This window comes from Schistocerca piceifrons, chromosome 6 (assembly GCF_021461385.2).
Source record: "Schistocerca piceifrons isolate TAMUIC-IGC-003096 chromosome 6, iqSchPice1.1, whole genome shotgun sequence".
NCBI classification, from domain to species: domain Eukaryota; kingdom Metazoa; phylum Arthropoda; class Insecta; order Orthoptera; family Acrididae; genus Schistocerca; species Schistocerca piceifrons.
Window position 1 is genome coordinate 570301667 of NC_060143.1, and position 26358 is coordinate 570328024.

Below are 26358 nucleotides of genomic sequence, written 5' to 3' on the forward strand. Positions count from 1 at the left end.
ACTTATATCATGAACAATTTCCTCCGGAAACGCCAAACGGTAGCAATATTTTTTGATCTGGAGAGAGCATACGATACCTGTTGGAGGACAGGCATCCTCCGCACACTGTTCTCTTGGGGCTTTCGAGGCCGGCTGCCCCTTTTTCTTCGCGAATTTATGGCAGAGCGCACATTTAGGGTGCGGGTGAACACTACTCTATCCCGTATTTTCTCCCAAGAAAACGGGGTACCCCAGGGCTCCGTGCTGAGTGTTGTACTGTTTGCCATTGCCATTAATCCAATTATGGATTGTCTCCTTCCTGATGTCTCGGGCTCCCTCTTTGTGGACGATTTTGCGATCTACTACAGCTCTCAACGGACCAGCCTTCTTGAAAGACGTCTTCAAGGATGTCTCGATCGCCTCCACTCGTGGAGCATCGAAACCGGCTTCCGTTTCTCACCCAGTAAGACCGTTTGTGTTAGTTTTTGGCGACGTAAGGAGTTTCTTCCGCCCTCCTTACATCTAGGTCCTGTCAACCTTCCGTTCTCCGACGTCGCTAAATTCTTGGGTCTTATGTTTGACAGAAAACTGTGCTGGTCCTCCCACGTTTCCTATCTTTCGGCTCGCTGTCTGCGTTCCCTTAACATCCTCCGTGTCCTGAATGGCACCTCTTGGGGAGCGGACCGAGTGGTCCTTCTCCGCCTCTATCGCGCCTTAGTGCGCTCGAAATTGGATTATGGAAGCATAGTCTACTCCTCTGCTCGGCCGTCTATTCTTCGGCGTCTCGACTCTATCCACCACCGTGGATTACGTTTAGTGTCTGGAGCTTTTTACACCAGCCCTGTGGAAAGCCTTTATGCTGAGACTGCTGAACCTCCGCTATCCAATCGGCGAGCAGTCCTTCTGAGTCGTTATGCTAGCCATTTGTCTTCCATGCCTGCTAATCCAGCCCATGACCTTTTTTTCGACGCCTCCCTTGATGTCGGGTATGCAGGCCGCTCCTCCTCCCTACTACCCCCGGGAGTCCGCTTCCGTCAACTGCTCCATTCTCTTTCCTTTCGCTTTCCTAAAACCTTCTTGACAACTTGGGGTACAGCACCGCCTTGGCTCCGTCCCCGGATCGACTTGCTCAGAGACCTATGTCAATTTCCCAAGGATGGTACCCATACACTTGTTTACCGTCGGGCATTTGCTGCTCTATGTGCACAAATGACGGAAGCCACATTTATTTACACCGATGGCTCGAAAACATCGTTAGGTGTAGGGAGTGCCTATATTGTTGGCGACACCTCAAATCACTTTCGGCTTCCCGACCAGTGTTCGGTTTATACTGCGGAGCTTTACGCTATTCTCCAGGCTGTCCACTACATCCGCCGCCATCAGCGGATACAGTACGTAATCTGCTCAGATTCTCTCAGCTCTCTCCTAAGTCTCCAAGCTCTTTACCCTGTGCACCCTCTGGTCCACCGGATTCAGGACTGTCTGCGCTTGCTCCACCTGGGGGGCGTCTCCGTGGCGTTCCTCTGGCTCCCAGGACACGCTGGTATCTGTGGAAATGAGGCGGCCGATATAGCGGCCAAGGCTGCAGTCTCTCTTCCTCGGCCAGCTATTCAGTCTCTTCCGTTTACCGATCTACGGAGCGGTTTATGTCGCCAAGTTGCTCATTTATGGCATGCGCATTGGTCAACACTTCCCCATAATAAATTGCGGGAAGTGAAAGCCCTTCCTTGCGCATGGACCTCTTCCTCCCGATCGCGTCGTCGGGAGGAGGTAATTTTAGCTAGACTCCGGATAGGGCACTGTCTTTTTAGTCATCGACATCTTTTAAGCGGTGATCCTCCCCCACTCTGTCCCCACTGCTCTCAGCCGTGGACGGTCAGACACCTTTTAATTGAATGCCCCTATTTTAATCCGTTACGCTCCCGTCTACAGCTATCGCCTGATCTATCGTCGATTTTAGCAGATGACACGCGCTCAGCTGACCGCGTTCTACAGTTTATTAGTGACAGTGAAATGACGTCAGTCATTTGAAGCCTTTTTTTGGGGGGACAACCAACCCCTTTCTATAGTGGATTTTTAAGCATTCCTTCTGCCTTTAGTTTCTCAAATTTTATGACTTTGTTCCCATTGCTGCTGATTTTAAATTTCGTTTTTTTTCCTGTTTTCTACGTCACGGGCTGGGCGCTAATGACCATAGAAGTTTTGCGCCCTAAAACCACAAAAAAAAAAATCACCCGAGCTTGCGCTCCGTCTCTAATGACCTCGTTGTCGACGGGACGTTAAACACCAATATCCTCCTCCTCCTCCTCCGGCGGAGGTTAGAGTCCTCCTCGGCGTGGGCGTGTGTGTGTGTGTGTGTGTGTGTGTGTGTGTGTGTGTGTGTGTGTGTGTGTGTGTGTGTGTTTGTCCTTAGGGGGGTTGGGTTGCTTGGGGGTGGAGACCAGACAGCGAGGTCATCGGTCTCATCGGATTAGGGAAGGATGGGGAAGGAAGTCGGCCGTGTCCTTTCAAAGGAGCCATAGCGGCATTTGCCTGGAGCGATTTAGGGAAATCACGGAAAACCTAAATCAGGATGGCCAGACGCGGGATTGAACCGTCGTCCTCCCGAATGCGAGTCCAGTGTGCTAGCCACTGCTTGTCCTTACAATAATTTAGGTTAAATAGTGTGTAAGCTTAGGGACTGATGACATTAGCAGTAAAGTCCCATAAGATTTCACACACATTTGAACATTTTTACATAAGATCTTAATTTATCCTCTCAGGATGTCCCTCCAGATGTTCCGATGTTGTATATATTCTTCCTCTGCGCAAAGTCTTCCCACTGTTAATCGTACATTTTGGAGCCCGGTGGTCATAGAGCGTCCTCTTCTCCTCTTTCCCTTCTGTTCCCATTCCAGGATCATTTTCGGAATTCTGGCTTCCTCCATTCTTCTTACATACCCGTATCACTGTAACTTCCATCTATTCATCACGTCACGTATTCTCCCTCTTACTTCCATTCTCCTTATTCCGTCGGTTCTTACTTTCTCTTTTCTATAAATTATTGCTGATCTTCTCCAGAAGTCCATTTCTACTGCTTGCAGTTCTTTTGTGTGTTTCAGATTAGTGGTCCACGTCTTCACTCAATATATAAATGTGGTCTCTAATATCGACTTATGTAAGATTTTTTTTGGTTCGGTTTATTATATTTCTGCTCCATAAGACTGAGATGAGCATCGCAATGATCTTCCTTCCACTGCTAATTCTTTCATTAGTTTCTAGCTCTGACACTGAACTACTTGCGCTAAATACTACAAAACACATGTTAAATTATGCAGTGCATGTTTCCTCACTACCAGGGAGAAATTCCCCTATCGTTAGGTCCACGGGTGTGACCACCAGGCGTAAATCGACTTAAATACAATGACCTGAAAATTTGCTGGTGAATTCTTACAGAATCGCCACGTAACCTCCTCAGTCCTGAGCATACATTTCACAAATATCATCGCTTTATTGTATCTGTGGTCAATGCACTGTTCTGGAACAAAACAAGACTGAAATACCAAATTTAAGAAAGGACCTGGTGAGATTCTCTAAAATTTTGCGACACATTCGAAGTGTATTTGTTAGAAAATAATGGAAATGCGTGCAATATTCAGAAAAGACAGTATTAAACAACTAAAAATAACGAAAACAGTCTCACTGCAATATGAAACTATAGGTCGTTGCGAAATGTAGACCAACAGCTTTCTGTAAAATATCCAGAGCTGCTATAAATAACTCATTCTCATTCAAACTACTGTATTTCCTGAAGTATTACACGTACGAATGTTATTTCAGCATGAATAGAACCGTAAACGCACATAGTTTGCGTTGTGATCACCGGCTGGCGTTAAGAGTGCAGTGCCTTGAAGAAAGAAAAAAAAGCGACAAAGCAACAAGAGTTTTTGTGTTTTTCAACGGGTGAAAGGTTTATCTGTTACAGCAGTGCTGCATGCACTCAGAAGGAATTAGAGAAAGCAACCGCCATGTAAACAGATCATGGAGCGTTGATATCGACAGTTTACTGGCACTAGTTTTCTCTGTGAGTACGGGTCAACCAGGTGTGGCGGATGCAATCGTGAGGGAGGGAGAGAAAAAAGTCAACAGTCCCTGCAAGCCATGAACTTGGAATACCTCAGCGAAATGCGTGGAAGATTTAGTGACGATGGTTACACTTCAAACCCTGCCGTCTTCTGCTCGTGCAGCAATTACTGAAAGCGGAAAATTAAGGCCAGCGCTTCCATTTGGCATTAAAATGGAGAAAGCATTTCAGAATTACAATTTGGCCTCCAAACTGATACTCTCCGACGAAGCAATCTTGGATTCATCTGGAAAGGTCTGTGTGAGATTGTGGGACACTGAACATTATCATGAAATTGTGGTGCGTTTATGTATTCCTAAATGGGGCACCCCTCTTTGAAGCATCGGTAATCGTCACTTCCTAAACTACGACTTCTGCATCCCTGGACTGGGCGTAGAGGTAAATTTGATGTGGTCCCGTTTCCTTGGTCCCCAGATCCCCTGAAGTAACGCCTTGTGAATTTTCCTGTTTACGTACCGCCACTGGCGTAGCTCAGAGAAGGCATCATGACTGCTGTGATTGCCGCTGACAGGGTGTTGCTATGTAAGGTAAGGAGCGAACTTTGCCATCGCTTGCACGTGAGTCTTGGAACTGAAGGGGCACTCGTAGAACATTTGTGTAGTGCAAAATGGAAACTTGAACAGCGGGTTTGTACGTGTAATATTTTGGAAAATGTAATGCTTTAAAAGCGAAGAGTGCTTTGTAGTAGCTGTGTATATACCTGTATAGTTTCTGTGAAATAAACTAGCACTTACCCTGTAGTGTAGGGTGTAGGAAGAAATTACTGCATATTCTAAACGCATTCTAGTTCAAAATTGCTATAAACAAAAGGAAATTACCGTTATTTGTCGAAGTCATCTTCACACACTTTTCTTGAAACACTCACCAACTGGGAACATGAGGAAACTAAAACAAGCGATGCACATTAGGCACTTGGTGTAATGTGTGTATACAGTACAATCAGGCACAGATAGTTTAGTTTGTTATCTGAGCTAGAAAGAAAAAAGAACCTGGAGATAGAATATTTGCTTCACAAGGACTGAGGAGGATAAATGAGTCTTCAAATGGAGTATCTTCTTCTTTATTTCATTTTCATCTGTTCTTTACCCGCCTGCTTAGCTGAGACGCTCTTCTCTGCGGCGACGCTATATCTGTAGGAAGTCTCCTCTAATCCTGTCGGTGGAAGCATTTCCATCGCTAGTATTTGACCGGCAACGGGAAGAGAGGTGGTCGGTGGGGTACAGTCCATGATCGTGCGCTGGTGTTCTGGATTAAATACCAAACCGCTCCATAGTGTGTCGTCCAGTGAGGATATGGGTCACTGTTGGCGGTGACAGGTCCGTCGGATGTGCACACTACACCCCGCAGTTCCCTTGCCGCGCTCGATTAACTTATGCGTCGTCACCAGATTTCCCCTCTCTCTACCATTCATCCATAACAACACAAACACAATACTAAACTTTTCGTGCATTCATAAGTCTTCACACGACACAGTTACACAACCGAAACTTAATGAAAGTTGGGAGAGAGGATATCTTAGAGGACGGCAGTGCGGATTAATAGTTGGGAAGGCGATGGTTCAGCCGGCTACTTTCTACTGATGTCAGTTCGTGGTCATAGCTAGAGAAATTCATCTAAGAAAATTAAAACCGTTCAGAATAAGGTACTCGGTTATTAGAGACACACTACTGCTTCGTACAGAATCCATGCACTCATGTGACAGAAATATTTTAATTGTTCTTAAAACATTCATTTTCACAAAAAAATGTGACCCTTTATCACATGATACGTTGAGATCTATTTCATGCAGGTACAAGCATCTAGAGAACTTCGTTCTCCGTCATTTTAATATTTACTGCTACGTTAACACAATAATACGCTTGTAGTAAAGTCGAATCTTAACCCAACAGTTCACATACAAGGTATTCAAGAAAAACCCACCGGTGCTTCAGATTTCATGAGTTTGACAGTTAGCTCAATCACCACTGTCATCTACAAGAAAGAAATTACGGTGCAGAACAGTCTCTAAGGACGCCACTAACGTTATTTATGTATAGCCAATGATATTTCACCGATAGTTTCCATCTCATAACACGAGGGTCACTCCAAAAGAAATGCACGCTATTTCTTTTAAATCCATCTTTTATTCTAAGTGTTTGAAAGTTTTACAGTGTGTAGATACATCCTTTAGGAACAATATTTTCATTTCTCCACATAGTTTCCAGCCCTCTCAACTGCCTTACGCCATCTTGGAACCAGCGCCTGGATACCCGCACTGTAAAATTATGGACCAACCTGTTGGAGCCAGTTTGGTAGCGTGCACAAGGGAGTCTTCATCTTCAAACCTTGTTCCGCGAAGAGAGTCTTTAAATCTCCCAAAGAGATGATAGTCACATGGAGCCAGGTCAGGACTGTAAGGCGGGTGTTTGTGTTGTCCATCCGAGTTTTGTAATCGCTTCCATGTTTTTTTGACTGACATGTGGCCATGCATTGTCGTGCAACAGCAAAACATCCTGCTTTTGCTGATGTGGTCGAACACGACTCAGTCGAGCTTGAAGTTTCTTCAGTGTCGTTACATATGCATCAGAATTTATGGTGGTTCTACTTGGCTTGATACCCACAAGCAAGAGATCTTCGGAATTGAGAAACACCGTAGCCACAACTTTTCCAGCAGAAGGTGTGGTTTTCAATTTTTTCTTCTTGGGTGAATTTGCATTAAGCCACTCCATTGATTGCTTCTTCGTCTCTGGTGAAAAATGATGGTACCATGTTTCATCACCTGTCACAATTCTTCCAAGAAATTCATCTCCACCATTCTCGTGCTGTTTCAAAAGTTCGCTGCATACAGTTTTTCTTCTTCCTTTGTGAGCCACTGTCCACATCCTTGGAACCCACCTGGCACAAACCTTTTTTAACGCCAACACTTTAAGTATTCTGCAAATACTTCCTTCCCCTATCCCAGCTTAGCATGACAATTCGTTAACTCTCTGCACATTGTCTGGAGTGTGTGCAGTACGAGGCCTGCTGCTGCGAGGACAATCCTCAATATTGCCGTGCCCGCTTTAATCAGGTAGCACTGCTTGCCCACCGACTAACTGTACTGCGATCGACAGCTGCACCTCCATACACCTTTTTCAACCTCTTGTGGATGTTTCCCACTGTCTCGTTTTCACAGCACAGGAATTCTATGATAGCACGTTGCTTCTGACGAATGTCAAGTGTAGCAGCCACCTTGAAGACATGCTGTGACGGCTCCACTCACTGGAACAGGTTGAACTAAGCTTGAAAACAAGCGGGAAGGATGTATCTACACACTGTAAAACTTTCACACGTGCAGAATGAAAACTGTATTTTTACAAAAATAGTGTGCATTTCTTTTGGAGTGACCCTCGTATTTTACTCCATCTATGAGCTTATGCGAACACTAACGTATGGCGAAATAACCATACGTGCTAGTGTTTGCTGCCGACCGTTGTGGCCGAGCGTTTCTAGGCGCTTCAGTCTGGAACCGCACTGCTGCTATGGTCTCAGGTTCGAATCCTGCCTCGGGCATGGATGTGTGTGATGTCCTTAGGTTAGTTAGGTTTAATTAGATCTAAGTTCTAGGCGACTGATGACCTCAGATGTTAAGTCCCACAGTGCTTAGAGCCATTTTTTGAGCTAGTGTTTGCCGGTGCAGCCACTTCGTGAACCTGCCTTTAGTGTGCACACGAAACATCTGCATAATAGTAGCGAACAGATTCAAACTAGCCACGAGTTTCATGAGTAACTGGCGTAGTGTTACAAACATGGACAAAATACTTATTTTGGCGAATACACCAGTCATATGCAAAAAGCGTCTTATTCCCCAACAAAAAGAAATCCGTAAGTTACATTCGACAAAAGTTAATGATAGCTTGACATTACCAGTCATCCCCCCAGGGACTCACCTCTCTTTAGTGAGTTAGTGCTTGGCTACTACGGGACCCCAGCTTTTCACGAAATCTCTATACTTTCCTACAGCCAACAAACATCTGAGTCTTCGTCTACCAGCAGTAAAGGTTCTAAGAAATCGACCGAAGGCAAATGGTCTTCCCCTTCCCTGATTTGAAGTTCTTCTTCGATGGTGTAGCCGCGTTAAACCCTCACCCTGCCGACCTCCGTTTCGCCGGTGCACACCGCCTATCGTTGTTCTGCCCCGGAAATTCGTAGGCAGACCCAGTGAGAAAGCTGAGGCCTCTATAGATCTTATGTAGCAGGATCCTCCAGCCTCTGAGCCCTGTAGCAGAAAGTCTTCCAAGTCTGGCTCTCGCCAGCTGCTGAGGTGACTTCGCTTCATTTGTTCCTTCCTCCCCATTCCTCATTGACTCTTCTCCTATGGAATGCTCCTGACATTAGATTCAACAAGGAGAAATTAGAGTTCCTGGAATCGCAGAATCCGTTCCTTTCCAGCCTCCAAGAAACAGAATTGCTTCCTCGTGGACACCTGGACCTCTTGCATCCCATCCCATGGGGTGGTCATGCTGTTCATCCTGGATGATTATCATAGCCAAACCATGTCACTGAACACATGGCTGCATGTTGTTGTAATTCGCATTTTACTTACTTGTTTCACCTTTTCTATTTCGAACATGTGCATCACTCTGTCATTTGCTGTCACCAGGGCAGACTTAATCCAGCTAATTGGTCAGCTCCCTCATGCCTGTCTGTGGCTCAGTGACGTTAATGCACACCTTGCCCCTTGGGGCTCTTCGAGGACCTGTCCTAGAGGTTCCCTCTTGGTTGACTTCCCAATCAATCCAACCTCATCTGTCTTAACAATGGAGCACCCACGTTCCATTCAGACTCCGCGCACAGCTGTTCCCATTTGGACCCCTCTGTATTGCCCGGCTTTCCCGTCATCCCGAGTGGTCCAATCTTTCTGACACATACTCGAGCTGTCATTTCCCATGTTCTATCCGTTTGCTGATTCCTACTCCACCTGCATGTAATCCAAATTGGCAGTTTTCTAAGGCTGACAGGAAGCTTTACTCTTCCCTGGCGACCTACGACGAACATTTCCCGTGTTGGGATGACCAGATCGAGTACGTTACATACGTTATCCTTAGCGCTGCAGAATGTTCCATGCCTTGCACGTCATCTTTACCACGCCGGGTCCCGGTCCTCTGGTCGACTGAGGTGTGCTTTCCGCGTTTTTAACCGTCATCCTACGATGATGAACTGTATTCGTTATCAACAGTTGTGTGTACAGTGCCGTCGCATTCTTCATGATAGCAAAAAAGCTAACTAAATTTCATTTACTAGTTCTCTTAACAGTTATACTCTCTCTTCCGTGGTATGGGGGCAACTTCCATCTCCTCTCTGGGACCAATGTCCATTTCCCGATTTCCGGCCTGATCATAGCGCATGACGTCATTCAGGACCCTCTTTTTCTATCGCCAAGGCCTTGGACAATAATTTTATGGAGATTTAGAGCTGCACCCACTATCACCCCGACTTCCTCCCTCTGAAACGAGTGGAGGCGGCTCAGGTGATATTCTTCTCCTCCCAGAATCGTGAGTGCTACAATGCCGCCTTTACTGTGACAGAGCTAGCCTATTCACTCGTTTCAGGACCAGACTGGTCGATGTTCACATTCAGATGTTGCAGCATCTTTCTCTTGCGAACAATCACTTTCTCCTTCTCACGTAAATAGCATTTGGACAGTTGGCACGTTTCCCAGACGCTGGCGTGAAGCTACTGTTATACCCATATCCAAGGCCAGTAAGGACAAATACCTTCCTTCAAGCTACCACCACATTCCTCTCACTAGCTGCGTTTGCAAGGTAATGGAATATGATTCACGGCTGGCTGGTATGGTGGCTCGAATCTCGCATTCTACTAACCACTGCACCATGTGGATTTCGAGCGCACCATTGTGCAATTGAGCGTCTCGTCACATTGTCAACCCATGTCATGAACGGTTTTCTGCGTAAATACCACATTGTAGCCGTGTTTTCCGATTTGGAGGAAGCCTACAGCTGCTGGAGGACTCGTATCCTCCATACTCTGTACCGGTGGTGCTTCGAAGGCTGCTTGCCCCATTTCCTTCAAGAATTTTTAAAAGAGAGAGTTTGCAAGGTACGTGTGGGTTCGGCCCTGTCTGGCACCTTTATCCAGGAGAACAAGGCGCCCCAAGCCTCTGTCCTGAGTGAGTGTTCTCAGCTGTTAACACTTCTATGGCCTGTATCCCGCCGGGCATCTTCGGCTCCCTCTTCGTCGACGATTTTGTTATCTATTGCTGTTCTTCGCGGACTTCTCCTTGAGCGGCGTCTTCAGTATGTCTCTGTCGACTTTACTCGTGGAGCATCGGCATTGGCCTTCGCGTTTCCACTGAAAAAACCGTTTGTATGAATTTCTGGCTGCACAATAAGTTCCTTCCACCGCCTTTACATCTTGGGCCTGTTTCTCTTCCATTCGCTGAAACTAAAATTTTCCTTTGTTTTGTGTTTGACAGGAAGCTTTCTTGGTCCTTCCACGTGCCTTACCTGGCCGCACGCTCTACCCGGCCCTGAGTGTCTTAAGTGGTTAAGCTGCGCTCCCTGGGGAGCGAATCGGACAACCACCTCCATTTGTAGAGATCCCTTGTACATTCGAAAACTAGCCTACGGGTGTTTCATTTATTCCTTTTGTACGTCCGTCCATCTTACGCCATCTTGTAATCCGTTTGGCCACTGGCGCCTTTTACACTAGCGCCTTTTACACTAGCCCAGTTGTGTGTCTCTATGCAGGAGCTGCCGAACTACCTACTGCCATAACGGCGTGATGTCCTCAGTGGATACGCATGCCGTTTGTCTACCATGCCCGGCCACCCATCCTTTGCCGTCTCTTTCGATGACTCACTTTGCCGCCAGTATGAGGCGCGCTCTTTTGTTACCTCCCGGAGTTCACTTTCGGCTATTGCTCCGGCAGCTTGACTTCAAGTTGTCTGCCATGTTCCCGATGGGCGTGAACCCTCCACTGCTTTGGCTTCCCAAGGACACTATCGCAGCCTCGCTATATCGCTCTAAGTTTGACGACGTTCGCATGGAACTTCGCGACGGTACCTTCGTATACACTGACGGCTCTAGGACTCACCATGGTGTCGGGTGCGCCTTCGTTATTGGCGCCGACATTTTTCGGTATCGGCTTTCGGAACACTGCGCAGTATATACTGCAGAGCTGTTCGCCCCGTATCAGGCCACGTAGCACATCTGGCGACACACTCTCTTCATTCATTAGTGCCCTTCAGAGCTTCAGTATGCTGTACAACGGGTCCAGGAAAACTGTCGCTTGTTCACTCTTGACGGAACCACTGTGATGTTTATGTGGGTTCCTGGTCACGTCGGTCTGACGGGAAACGAAGCTGCTGATGCTGCTGCCGAGGTTGCAGTCCTCCTACCTCAGACTGCTAGCTCTTCATTCCTTTGTATGGTATCCGTGTGCCGTCTGTCGGCAGATAGTGTAACTTTGGCATGACTACTGGTCTCGTCTTCACGTGAACATACTCAGGGGAATTAAACCTCTTCCAACAGCTTGGCTGACCACCTCTTGGCCCTCTCGCCGAGAGGAGATGATTTCAGCTAGATTGCGTATCGGGCACTGTCGTTTCAGTAATCGCTAGTTGTTAAGAGGTGATCACCGACCACTTTGTGCTCATTTTCATCACCTTTTGACGGTTCACCATTTCCTGATCGAATTCTCATTTTTTAACGGCTTACGTTCCGGTGCGTGTTTGCCGCCTGTGTTATCGGCCGTTTTTAGCGAACGTCGCGTGGGCTGTCGCTGACATTGTCGCTTATGACCTCAATTGTTTTTACACTCTAAAACAACCCCCTCCCCCCCCCAAAAAAAAATTACCAGTCATTAGTTTATCATCACAAGATCGGCGAGATTACCTTCAGGGGGTGTTTTCGTAATCCTACTACTCAAGCAATCCTAAGTTGTTAGAAATGTTTCGCGCTATGGTAATGCTACGGTAATGTAGTTCCAGCCACCACCTTTCCTCCAACACTAAGCTTTCATTACCATCGGATATCAACTTACTCAATTACAGTGTTTGTAGGGTGAGTTTCATTCAGCCTTGCCGGCCGTGGTGGCCGAGCGGTTCTACGCTCTTCAGTCCAGAACCGCGCGACTGCTACGGTCGCAGGTTCGAATCCTGCCTCGGGCGTGGATGTTTGTGATGTCCTTTGCCTAGTTAGGTTTAAGTAGTTCTAAGTTCTAGCGGACTGCTGACCTCAGCTGTGAAGTCCCATAGTGCTCAGAGCCATTTGAACCATTTTTTTCATTCAGCCTTGTTGGTATGGCCTTCGGTGATGGATATTTCTGCAGTCAGTGGATAACGACATATTCGTATATTTTCTTGCTTCCTCCTTTACTCTCGTGACAGCTAACTCGATAATACTTACGTTTGAAGTAACTTCCATTGCTGTTAGCGCCGTTACTCCATATATTGAAAGCATAGACATGTCACGTGACGAGTAATTAATAACTAATAAGCTTGAGCAAACAGTGAACCTACGAGGCAGCCATTTATTTTACTGTATCACAACTTGAATCAGTTCCCATCTGGATGCCGCAGTGGGCTGAGTTATTTCCTCCCAGAGCCTGTGGTTATTTTGTGTTGTATACTGACATACGGTGGAATATTTCTCTCCTGTGCGAGATGAAACAAACGGCGGCTGCTGACTGTTTACGTGCGCGCGCGCTCGAGCAGCAGCACAGTTCATCATCGTTAATCCAACCTCGCCATGCCTTTTCGCTTTGACCTCAGTCTTCTACACCCGGTTCTTAACAACGTCCTCTTGCTACCCAAGTGCGCCACACGACTACCTCGTGCCGTCGCGTTACACACAACAAAGACCTTCTGTACATCCCTTCCTCATTACTCGTCAGAAAAACGAATCTTACACTACTTCTTTGCAGTGGCACCTTACGTACAACCACCCCTGCCGAGCGTGAATATTCAAATTCGTAATTTACAGAAGTGCTGAGACACTGTTGTGCTAAGAAACACCAAATTTCACTCCGCTCCAATACAGAGCTACTCCAGGAAGTTGTTAAAAGTTTAAACTTTACATCCAATTTACGCTTTGTAGCTATGATTCGACTGGCTTTTGCATCTGCCCCGTCTTCCGCTAACTGCAAATGCAACTGGATATTGCCGCTAGGTAGGAAATATCTTATTATTAATCACCAGGATAGATAATAGTAACACAACTGATAAAGAAGTTGCAAAGTTCGATGTATATTTGAACGTAACTGAAGCGCAGAGAGGGTTTTAAAAAAGTGTATAATATACTGTGTGTCCTAAGAGGAGTGTTCTGTGTTTAAGGATATGATCGGAACGATCATTAGGAGCGAAAAAATCTAGCAAACATGAGCTCCAAAATGCACTTGAGACCTCCTGCGCTTCATTTTCGATACTGTGAAACAAATCTCTTCAGTTGCACGTGAACTGCTTTTTTGGAGGGGGTAGTATGGACCAAAACAAGAAAATTATCTTGTAAACATGGGCTCTAAAGTTCATACCTTAAGACCTTAAATCGTTTTGAGAAGAGAAGATTCGTTTCAGAGTATCAAAGACTTAGTGATTGTGTCTCTTAAGGTATGCATTTTAGATACCGTGTTTACCGGACTTCTTCGTTTCTAATGATCATCCACGTCGTATCCCTGAATATTGATCATCCTTTCTGGGACACCCTGTATGTGACTCACTTTCTTAAAACTATCTGTGGGCTTCACTTCTGTCCAGAGACAGATCAAAGCTAGGAAGTTGTTTATCAGCGATGTTCCTACTACTTATTCTGGCGATTATCCTGGTGAACAATAATAAGAGATTTCCTGCCAAGCAGCAACATCCAGTTGGGTTTGCAGTTAGTGGTAGACAGGGCAAACGGAAAAGCCAGTCTAACTATAGCTACTATACACTCTGTATATGGTGATTGTGTAATTGGAGAAAAGAGACAGTAAACTGCATTTACGAAGAGCTTATCACTGTTGCAATTCTGCATGGACGACATGTCTTCGTGAGGTGGTAAGTGGGATTGGAGGGGGGGAGGGAGTAGGTATCCAGAACTGCCCACATGATCAGCTCCTTAGAAATAGACTATGCCGTTGCTTTTCTCCCGCGAAATTGCTAGCGTTCCTGGCCACAGGAAGAGGTACTGAGCGTTATACATTTTTCGTTTATCGGCCTACCCCTGGTGAACTTGGACATAAGTTACACGCAAGAGTAAAAGAAAGGACTGGTGGGAAGGATGGAAGAAAGAACAAGACGAGCGCATTGATTCCGGACGTCAGGAGCTGAGGAGGCGCGACCGTTGTGTGGCCCTGAGTAGCAGGCGTCGCCTGCACCAGGTAATTGCCTTCCGTAATAACTCGCCGGCCGGCTGCTGGCTGCAAATTGCTGGCGCTAGCGGGTCCCGTTACCACGGCCCACTGTGCCAATGTCACTCGAAAGCCGATGCCTTCAAAATATCTCTCAGCGAAAGCGCTGTACGTTCCTGAAAAAGTTCCTTTCCTGAAACTGTCCAAGAATTGCTGCAAAGTGTCTGCATCGCACCTACACTAACGCTTGAGAAAGTCTGACCGCCAAGGAGGTTATGATGTCTCTGTGCGCTTCATACTGCTCATCCTAAACAGCAACCTATACAAATTGTAAGGATTGCATGCAGCAGCGACAGTAAGCATTTTGAGAAATTTTCATAACAAAAACAGCTTATTCAAAGCAAAAACTTCATAGCTATTATGTCACGTGATTGACAGCGCTGACTGCGCTAATATCACAAAACAAGGAACATTGTGTTCCATAATTGGCAATATCTCAGTTTTACAAATTTACTGTAATCTGACAGTGATATTACAGCTTAAAAGACCTGGGAAAGTCGACTTAGTGTGCGTAGCCGTTAATACTTGTTTGCATAATCTACAGCCGTACAGCGTGATGGCACGGAGGCAACGAAAGCAGCCAAACGATGCAGGGGGAATTTTCAGCCACTCTTTAACCAAAGACTGCAATAACTGGTCGCGGTTGGAGAATTTTCGTCACCTTAACCATCGACAGAGTTACTCCCACAGATGGTCAGTCCGATTGAGATATGAACTTTGGCATCTTCACTCGTATCTTTCTCAAATGTTCAAATGTGTGTGAATTCCTAAGGGACCAAACTGCTCAGGTCATCGGTCCCTAGACTTACACACTACTTAAACTAACTTATGCTAAGAACAGCGCGCGCTTCTCAAAGAGCCTGTGACATGAACAGATGTGTGCTTTCGACCATTGTCGTCCTGAACTCTGTTTCGCCGCATTTTATTCTTGACCTGGGGCAACATGTGCGTTTTCAAGATCTCACAATATTTGAAACGATCGATAATGGCTCCAGCAGGCACCAGAGTGCAGACACCACGACCCACAACGTTCCCACCACCTTGCCTAACAGGGGTACTTGGACTGGACATCCTTCCTTACACTGACCTACCTTTGCGTACATCGAATCCCACCGGAAAAATCAAACTAACCTTTCATCGGTCCAGAGCACACAAGACCACAATTCAGGTGTCCAGTCCTCTGTGCTCTGGCTTTCCTACTCTTTGCTTGGGCGCCAGCCTTGAAGCTTTACAGTGCTGATCGATATTTCCACATTGAGGAATTAACGCAGGACTCTGTCAACAGCAGTCTTCTTTGGGCCGCCCTTTGACATGCTCCTTACGAGATTCTTCGTTCGCAGTGCGGCTTTGCTGGGCGTATCCTTTCTTTGTTTATTATCTGAGGCTCCTGTTAATCGTTTCTTCTGATTCCAAACACCCGCAGTTTGTCTGGATAAACCAAAATCCCGAGCAATGTCTCCCTGAGACTTGCCTCGCTGTAGGGCATACATTACAGCATTTTTGAGGTCTGGTGAATACTCGTTGACGTTCGGCATGTTGTAAAGTGCGTAAAAACAAAACAAAAGCTACTCGATATCAAAGGTATTCGACGTTTCTGCCGTAGGTATTTGTTTCGCAACAATAAACCTCAGTGTCGAAATAGTTTTGGAGCGAACACGACGACGTTGTCACTGATGCACTTAACGCCACTGCGCTGAATCCAGATGCATGTGTTCATAGGGACGCGTGTGTCTGCACGGTGAGCCAACACGGGCTAGCTAGGCAGAAAAGTGCGCGGCGCACACCCTAGAGGCAAATATGTGTTTGTAAAAATACTTCTTGTCGCTGGAGTGCATGTGAACAATTCCCAATTTTTAAAATTCTGAATATTGCGAAGCTCTATTTAAACGTAAATAAATCGTTTATAATGAGAATAACAAAGAGAAACAGCCTTATGGTACCCGATTCCCATATTAGTGCTAAACATATTGAGCACCGTACATGGAAAAAGTATTTAGGCGTAACATTCAGAAGGGATATGAGATGGGCGACCACCTAAATTCAGTATTACGGAAGTCGAATGCAAGCCTTAGATCTGCGAAAGTGCGATGAATCTCCCAAGGATATCGCATATTCTTCGCTAATTTAGCTAATTATAGAGAGCTGTTTCAGTATATGGGTTCCGTATCGATTAACTACAGCACTGCTTTGAGATTGAGAACTCAAGTGGGAATCGTTGGAGAAAAGACGACCTACTTCTTGCGAAACCCTGTAGAGAAAATTTGGGGCACGTGTACTCGAAATAGACTGTGCGACCACTCTTCTGCCACAATCTCGAGTAGAAATCGTGAGAATAAGGGGAGACAGATTATGGCATCCCGTCGTTCGTAACGCAATCGGAACAGGACACAGTTGCTGATACTGTGTAGACTGACCTGCGAAGCATATATGCAGACGTATATGTGCAGAAACGGGCGTCTGTAGCCTTCGTGCTAGGGAATGAGAGCGCCTGGATGTGCTTCCGTGTAATTTCCAACCGCGGGATGAGTATGTGAGCCAAGAATGCAGTGTCTGCTGTAGGACGGAGAGAAAGATTTTATATTGCAGACACGGGTGGCTGATCTGTCAGGCCAATGTTTACGTGAAAGAAGCTGTGCTACTGGTTGTTCTCCGGAGAAGACTTGCACAGGTACACAGTTCGTCTCGTTGAAAGGCGGTGTGTGAAATAAGTCGCCTGAAGGAGGGATATAGCCGGTCGAAGTGGCCGTGCGGTTAAAGGCGCTGCAGTCTGGAACCGCAAGACCGCTACGGTCGCAGGTTCGAATCCTGCCTCGGGCATGGATGTGTGTGATGTCCTTAGGTTAGTTAGATTCAAGTAGCTCTAAGTTCTAGGGAACTGATGACCTCAGCAGTTGAGTCCCATAGTGCTCAGAGCCATTTGAAGGAGGGATACTTCCTAGTGACCTGAATTTTCACTGCCGTATCGCTGCTCAGTTCAGATTATCTTCAATGCGTAACAGTCTAGATAAGGTATTTTGTCCGATGTGAGAACATATCATACTGTTGATGACGCTGCGGTGGCGTAAAGTTCCTTGTCATCAGTGCGGCAATGTCCAGGGTTAAATCCCAAACATCTCCGCAATGTCTCATGAAGTGAGGGCATGTGACACTGTCGATGGTGATCGGTCCAGTACATGGGCACCTTGAAGTCAAGGGCAGTCGACATACAGACAACAGCTATTTTAGAGGGACAGCGCACATGTCGTCACAACGAATGGAAAAGTTTCGTGCTCGCTAGCCGGGATGTCTTCACATCTTTTAATGGTCATAGATATGTGTCTCGAGAGTCGGAAAGTCCTGAGGTGAGAAACTCCGAGACGAGTACATAATGGTTCGAAGGTGGGTGGGTGACCTTAGAAAACGTAGTGAAATAACGGGTGATACATACCTATGAATGCATGTATCCAATAACGGGTGTAAAGTGGATGCTGTTGATATTTGATATGACGACACTAACGTGACGATAATGATGTATGACGATGTGGTGGTGGTGGTGGTGGTGGTGGTGGTGGTGGTGGTGGTGGTGGTACATGACGATATGACACAGATATGGTGATATCTCCAGCGAGGATGACGACACGGCAATTACATCTAGATACGTGCTCGAGGATGACGACACGGCAATTACATCTAGATACGTGCTCCGCAAGTCATTATACAGTGCATGGCGGTGGGTACGTCGTACCAATGCAGTCATGAAATTAATGCTTCTGAAACATGAGTCTAGGAGTAGACGCTCGCTTGCCGAGGTTGGTTGATTTGGGGGAAGGGGACCAAACAGTGAGGTCATGGTTCCCGTCGGATTAGGGAAGGATGGGGGATGAATTTGGCGTGTCATCCTGGTATTAGCCTGAATCTATTTAAGGAAATCACGGAAAAAGTAAATGGGAATGGCCGAACGCGGGTTTGAACCGTTGTCTTCCCGAATGCGAGTAGTGTGTGCTAACCACTGCGCCAGCACGCTCGGTACGTCTAACAATATTGTCGATTTTCTGTCTTTTTCGATTTGTGTGTTCAACAAGGGGAAACATTAAGAGGCCCAGTGTTTCTTGAGTTGATGTCTTGGTGGAACGATCTTTCTGTCCTATAACTGATAATCCCTGTAGCGGCGAGTTTCCTATTAAATAAACTGCTTCCCTCTCTCTACACGTCCTGAGTGCCAAACTGTGTGAAGTCTCACAAACTGTAATCAACTTGAGCCCTAAGTTAAATCACAAAGTAAAGCCCCAACGGAAATCTGACTACCGGACTTCAGATCGACCGCTCTGGGATCGAAGTTTACCAAATTCTTGCTAGTATATTTCTCTTGTATTATGCATGACGTTCGTGATCAGAGGAGGGTAGTCAGGGGTGATGGAATGCTCATTAAGGAAAAATTTAAAGAAGTAAATAAATAAAGAACATTTATTCACATAGTGGAACGTAGTCCTGAACTTAGTCAAACATGTAACACACACAAAATCTTAACGCCATGGTTCTGTACGAACAAACTGCAATAAACATTATTACTCTGCGGGAATTAGGCGGGGTGAGGTACGCAGCATGGTCGCACGGATGCTCACACGTAAAAACTCATTCACAGAACAGCCGAAGATAACATTGACTATTTTCTACCGAAAATTGAGTTGTCAGAACTGACCTGTGCCTCAGTGCAGACGCAGATACGAAAATCAGTCGGAAAGGTAATGCATGAAGTGAAGTGAATCGTGTCAGAGTAAAGATGCACTGCCCCCACCTGAGCTTAGTTAAATGAGAGCAAAATTGCATTATTTTCATCAAGGCGACAACAGTTACGGAATTGTCTCGAATGAGAAACAGCCCACAGTTGCACTAAATTATTTTTATTTTTAAACCTTGACCATGGTTTCTGCTATAATAATATAGCCTTCTTCAGAAGTCATACACTTTAAAAAATGAAAAATGTCCTAGCCCAACGGCTGCGTCAAGACCAATAAAATAACTTCAACAGACATAAGCCTCTTTCTAACATAAGTAAAATTACATACGGTTTCGTATGTCCTCCGTCGCTACCACTGTTACACTGCTAACAGTATTATTATTATTATAATAGCAGAATCCGGGGTCAAGGTTTAAAATAAACATAATTTAGTGCAACTGTGGGCTGTTTTTCATTCGAGAGAGCAAATTTACAGCTTACGGGAATCCCATAACGTTCCTAACAAATGGCTTTAGTATTACGGGAAGTTGCTAAGCCGAAAAATCTCAGGTAACTCCCGACTATAATTGCCGCCTAAAGGCGTACGAGAATGGCGAATGATACTCACCATAGAACAGCTCAGATTCTATTATACGACTGTACTTCAACTGGCAAGCTTCTAAATGAATTCCAACCGCCTCGTCTCCGAGCACTTACAGCGCCAAAGTTGTATGGGGCCAAACGATCATCCAAGCGGATAAATTTTTCAGTGGTCCCAGGCACCTCGTCCAACTCTAACACAGGAGAGACGACGCCTCTTTACTTGTCACGAACATTTTCTGCCGGTTGAAAGTGTAAAATTTGAACAAGTGCGTCCCTGGCGCCTGGATCTGAACAAGCCAGTCGCGAGGGCAGCCACAGGACAGCGTGTGGAGACGACGTCTCAACGCCGCGCGTGCACGGCGCCTGAAGTCAGTTTTGGGAGTTGAACTCAACCGCCGGTCTTAGGGTTCTGATGCCAAACTGAATTAAGAAAGTTCATTTCAGTTCCCGAGGCTGCATCCGCTCGCAATAATACACTCTGTCATTCAGTGCTACGATCATCAATGCTTAGAACAGGTGTTACAGGTACATTACGCGCTGAAGATGAAATGTAGTTAAAATGAAAGTAAAACACACTAAATTTCGGTTTCCAGTGTGATCGTCCTCCCTGGCATGAAAAAGTACGAGAAGACACAGGCAGAGAAGAAGAGACTGCAGAACTTCGTAACACCAAAACATTACGTGAAAGGAGGATGGACTGATGACTTTCAGCATTATATGCTATGGCACGCGGCCGTGTCCACCCTCACCTTATCCTTACGGCGTTGGAGATACGGCGACGAAACGAAAATGGCGATATGACCATGATCATCAAACAGTCCTGTATATGTACCTTACCAACTATTACACTCATGTTCAGGCTAAACAGAACACCTTGAATGACTAAAGATAGGACGTACATATTCATAGGACATGTACAAGAGTATGTTCTGCAGAAATGATTAGCCTTTGTTACCACGGTTCAGGATGTGCCCTGTTGTCTAGCAGGCCCTGATAACTAGTTCCATGCACAATGGTATCGATGCGTATAAGGCACGAACGGCATCCTGTTGGATAGTTATCCGTGCTGCACTCACCAGGTTCCAAAGTTCATCTGCGGTGGTCGGCATTGGGTCATAGCACTGCACTTGCAGTTTTACCATATCCCACACATTTTGGATTGGCGGCAAATCTGGTGATCTGGCGGGCCAGGGCAAAATATTGACACTCTGTGACGCCATGGACGCACATGTTCGTCCGGCAACAAGTGGTCGTGCACTGTCTTGTTGAAAAATGGCGTTTGGGGTGTTGTGCAGAAAGGGTAAGGCTACGCGTCATAGCGTGTCATTTAATTAGATCACATTGGTCAGAGTGCTCTGGAGACGCACCAACTGTGATTAGTGGTTGCACCCAATAGTACCCCACATCTTAAGGACTTAAGCTGGTGCCGTATATCTTGTGCGGATGCAGTCACTGATGCCGCTCCCCTCTGTCGGCGGCGAACCAAAATGCGGCTTTGATTTCCAAACAAACAGAACCTGGATTCGTCGGAAAACACTATCTGATGCCATCCCTGTCCCCAGTGATGTCGTTCCGTGCACTGTTGCCGTGTAGCATGTTCCTGCAGATTTGTCAGAGTGGATCGGAGAAGTGGACGACACGCACGTAGCCTGTAGACCATGCTGTAATAAACGGCCACGGATTGTCACCCCTCACAGTGTAAGATGAGTTGCAGTGTTAAACTGTTGCGCAGAGCAGAGGAGGACGCACATTTGTTCTGCTGTGTCATATTCGGGGTGGTCTGGTTGCTGCGACCTGACCCATTTCGGCCTTCCGTGAACCATTCTGCATATACTCGTTGCACTGCCGAAACACTGCGTCCCGCACGAGCAGCAATTTCCCGGATGGATGCACCACATTCTCTCATGCCGATAATGCGCCCTCTTCGAGACTTACTGATCTCACTGTAAGGTTCGCGCATACGTCTGCGAGCAATCGTGCACCTCTGCTCAAGTCACACTGACCCATTACATTCGATTTATAGCGGCAACTGGAACCGGAGGTACATTTTCCCGGTACGTGGTGTTGCACCTATATATCGATGACGACCTTGAACCGCGGGCCGACTTGGTTCAAATGCTGATAATTTCTGCAGAACATACTGATGCACAAGTCTTGTGAATACGAACGGCCTGTATCTAGTTGTTGCAGGTGTTCTATTTTTTTCTGAATATGAGAGTACGATCTTGCGGAAACCTCTAAGACTGGTACTGTGCGCAGGTCGATCGAGCTGGACTTCCGGCAGGAGGACGAGGTGCTGGGCCTGCGCGGCTTCCGCTACTCGGGCGGGCCGTCGCTGCTGGACAACGGCACGCTGGACCCGGCCAACGAGTGCTTCTGCGCCGGCGAGTGCGTCGCGTCCGGCGTGCTCAACGTGTCCTCGTGCCGGTACGGCGCGCCCGCCTTCGTCTCCTACCCGCACTTCTACCTGGCAGACGAGCGCCTGCCCGCCGCCGTGCACGGCATGAGCCCCGAAGAGCAACGGCACAGCTTCTACGTCACGCTGGAGCCGGTGAGTACGGCTCTGTCTCCCTCCCTCCCTCCCTCCCTCCCTCATCGCAAACACCTCTGCACCGCAACAGGTCAAATCGTACAGCCAAAAGTGCATCAGGAAAGTCTGGTATGACCACTGTTGTTTTCTGTATACATAAATTATCTGGCGGACAGGGTGGGCAGCAATCTACTATTGTTTGCTGATTTTTCAATAGTGTACAGGTGGGTGTCGAAGTTTAGTGACTGTACGAGGATACAGGGTGACTTAAAAGGGGAAGCCACGATGTTGGGATCACAGATTTACTTTGAACTTGGTACGCCAGTAGCAGACAATTACAGAAGCGTAACGTGCAAATAATACAGTGCACTACCGTGGCAACTCCGAGAAAATCGTAAGAGAAGTTTTACGTGTCTGTTGTGTGGCTTATGAATCTGTGTGTAGGTGTTGGGAAGTAAGAGTTCATGTATTGTCAAGTGATTAGCATTCAGCTCCATAAGACGACCATGTATGTGAGTTAGAATTGTGTGTGTGTGTGTGTGTGTGTGTGTGTGTGTGTGTGTGTGTGTGTGTGTCTGCGCGTGTGTGTGCGTGCGTGAGATTACAATTTGTTTTCCATGTCTCTGACAAAAACCATCCTGCAACATCTGATGTCGAGAGCGCATCCGATGAGTAATTGTACATTACTCTTGCGGTCTGGCACATTGTCACTTACTGTATTACTGATTGCGAATAACATCATTCATATCATTAATTATCGAGCCTTGACTTGGGCTTTCCGGGCCTGTCCGTCGTCCATGAAAATTTAATTAAAAACAGTTAAGTCATATAACAAAAAATGTTCAAATGTGTGTGAAATCTTATGGAACTTAACTGCTAAGGTCATCAGTCCCTAAGCTTACACACTACTTAACCTAAATTATCCTAAGGACAAACACACACACCCATGCCCGAGGGAGGACTCGAACCTCCGCCGGGATCAGTCGCACAGTCCATGACTGCAGCGCCTAGACCGCTCGGCTAATCCTGCGCGGCGTCATATAACAAATGAAATTCACAACTGCTTCATGAAAATGCACGTGGTTTGTTTTCATTATATTACCTCTCAAATGTCATATAAAATAATGTGATGAGTGATGAAAAAATAGACTAGAATGTGGTAGCAACATTCGACCTGTCGCCTCGTCCACCACCTGCTTGCTACCCCTGAACGCTAACCTCTTGTCCATAACGTCTTAACAGTAGCACCTGCACACAGATGCATCAGTTACACAGTGGACGGAGAAACCTTCTCTTGCGATTTTCGCGGAACTGCCAGAATAGTTCCTTACTACTTGCACATAAAGTTGTGTTGTAGGCCTACTAAAGGCTTGCAAAGACTGAAGTAAATGCGTGACCCCGACGTCGTTGCCTTCCCTTGTTAGACAAAATTTATAGCTCCTCTGATGAAGGGCATCTTGCCCTAAATGTACAAAAATGTATCTCAATACAGATCAATAGAAACAACAATCAAGTAACGCTCGAATACAGCATTAGTTGTATGCTGCTTGACATAGGTAAAGTGAATAACAAGGCGTGTAACGTCGGAAAGCGACGTGGAGCGGAACGAGCATGTGACAATTGTAGTGAGGACGGGGAATGGTTCTACGAAAGTGTGGTTCGTCTGCACAGGAGACAGCATAGGGAACACTAGTGCACCCCATTCTTGAGTTCTGCTCGAGTGTTTGGGATCTTCACCTGGCCGCATTAAAGGAAAACATCGATCCAATTCAGAGGCGGGCTTCTACATTTCCCATCAGAGGTTCGAACAACACGCGGAACTCAAATGGAAATCACTGGAAGGAGGGCGACGTTCTTTTACAGCAAGACTATTGAGAAGGTTTAGAGAACCGGCATTTGAAGCTGAATTTGGAACGATCATACTCACGCCAAAGTACATTTCGTGTAAGGACCACGAAGATAAGGCAAGTCAGGTCTCGTACGGAGGCAGCGTTTTCCCCTTCTCTTTGACTTCGACTGGAAGACGAAAGGAAACTACTACTAGTGTCGCAGGGTTCCCTCCGCCACGCACCGTACCGTTAGTTTCCGATGTATGTGTATATGTATCTGTATGTATGTATGTATGTAGATATACCAAAAATGTTTAATAACTGTTCTTTGAGACCCGAAGGGATCCTTTAGTGGATGCACGATATTGAACATAACTATTAAAATAACTGTGCTGTTCGGGAGAAATTAAGAACAGTATAATACTAAAACTGTAGTGAGACAAGGTGATGGAATCTCCCCATTGCTTTTCAGTAAACCAGAAGTGGCAAAAATTGACAAACCAATGAAATTAGCAACAACCCATATTAGGATGGACTGCTTTGAATTTGTAGTTCACCTGGCGATTCTATATCCAAAAACTAAATGTGGGAAAATCGAGAACGTTTCTCAGTTAAACATTTAGGCGAAACGATTCAGGAAACTGTCCTGGAAAGGACTGGTTACGAAATTCCTTGTTACAAAGTGAAATCAGCTTCAGACTTCCAAGAGACATCTATAGCAGTAAATGCATCTCAGAATACACCGGACTGACTCATTACAACAAATTCATGAAACCAGAGTGTCGTTATATCACACTCAACAACGGAGATACTGAAGAAATCCGAGGGGGACCACAAAGTGTAATAAGGAAAATTTTAGGTCGAAATTGCTACTGAGAAACTAATGTACAGACCAAGAGAAAATAAAGAAATTTATTATACTGACATCTATTCGGTAATGCGCACGTTAAAAGAATATAACCAACGAGAATTAAGAGACAGGTTGTGGAAATCTGCGGAAGTCATAGTTCTTGTATTTCGGCATAATTGTCAAGGAGTGAGACTGAATGAAATTTAAAATGTTTGACACCACAACCGCTCGTCAAATCAGTCAATAAAACAATTACGATTTTTAAAAGGTTACATTACTAGTTTCGACGCACTGTAGTCGTCATTTTCAAATTTAATCACAATCCTGGAAAATTGCATTAATAATTCCAACTATAACTCTTTCAAATATTACGAAAAATACACTAAAACCAGAAAATTCAAACAAAGGCAGCAGAAACGATTCACATGACGTCGTGACAATTTTTGGTTGATCAGTCATTTCACACCTTAACGCAGTGTAGATGAAAACTGCATCGGGATGAAAAATATTATACACTCTTGCATTGCGTTCTGTGTCCGCCCCTGTTAGCTGAGTGGTCAGCGCGACGGAATGTCATACCTAACGGCCCGGGTTCGATTCCCTGCTGGGTCGGGGATTTTCTCTTCTCAGGTACTGGGAGTTGTTGCCCTTATCATTATTTCATCCCCATCGACACGCAAGTAGCCGAAGTGGCGTCAAATCGAAATACATGCACCAGGCGAACGGTCTACACCACGGGAGGCCCTAGCCACGCGGCATTTTCATTTACATTACGTCCTGTGGTGATGCAACGATCATTTCACAAACAAAGGCTCACATATCCTAATCTTATAACGTGCCACAAGCCCAAAACTAGAACACATCATGCAGTCGTACTGTGTTCTGCTAGAGAAGTTTCATAAAGATGATGCATCGTCAATGGCAAAACTGAGGGTATTTAGTACAAATTTCTGGAAGGTCTACTCTATCCATCCTATTGAAAACAATTTACACCCATCGACTTCTACCTATTCAATACAAATTTTCTGGCTTTAAAAGTTATGGGAGGAAAGGAGATTTGAGGCATACGTAGATGGCTTTCCAGTTTCTAAATACACTCTAACAAGTGTCCTGTTGGGGAACAAGTAGGTATTTTTGGCACTTTGCAGATATTTATCGTTGCCGTGCTACTGAAACAAACTTTGCACTTGATGGTATCTGTTGATGAAACACCTATAGTCATGTAATGTAAATCAGGACTGCTATATTAAATTTATTATAGCTATGGATGAGTTAATCAAAAATACAAATGATGCAAATGAAAAACAGAGCACAGTGAGTCACTTTTCCGTCGGTGCTTGTCAGAACATGGTAACATTAAAGAGGAAAACATTGTCTAAT

At 45.8% G+C, this 26358-nt stretch overlaps 1 protein-coding gene across 2 annotated transcripts in view; it reads left to right on the plus strand.

Moving 5' to 3' along the window:
• The window catches only part of LOC124802522 (protein croquemort-like), a 286085-nt gene that overhangs the window by 185285 nt on the left and 74442 nt on the right, over nucleotides 1-26358 (plus strand). For both annotated transcript variants that reach the window (XM_047263365.1, XM_047263364.1), the window contains exon 7: nucleotides 22029-22320. In XM_047263365.1, coding sequence (XP_047119321.1) covers nucleotides 22029-22320 — 292 coding nt within the window. The remainder of the gene's footprint in view (nucleotides 1-22028; nucleotides 22321-26358) is intronic.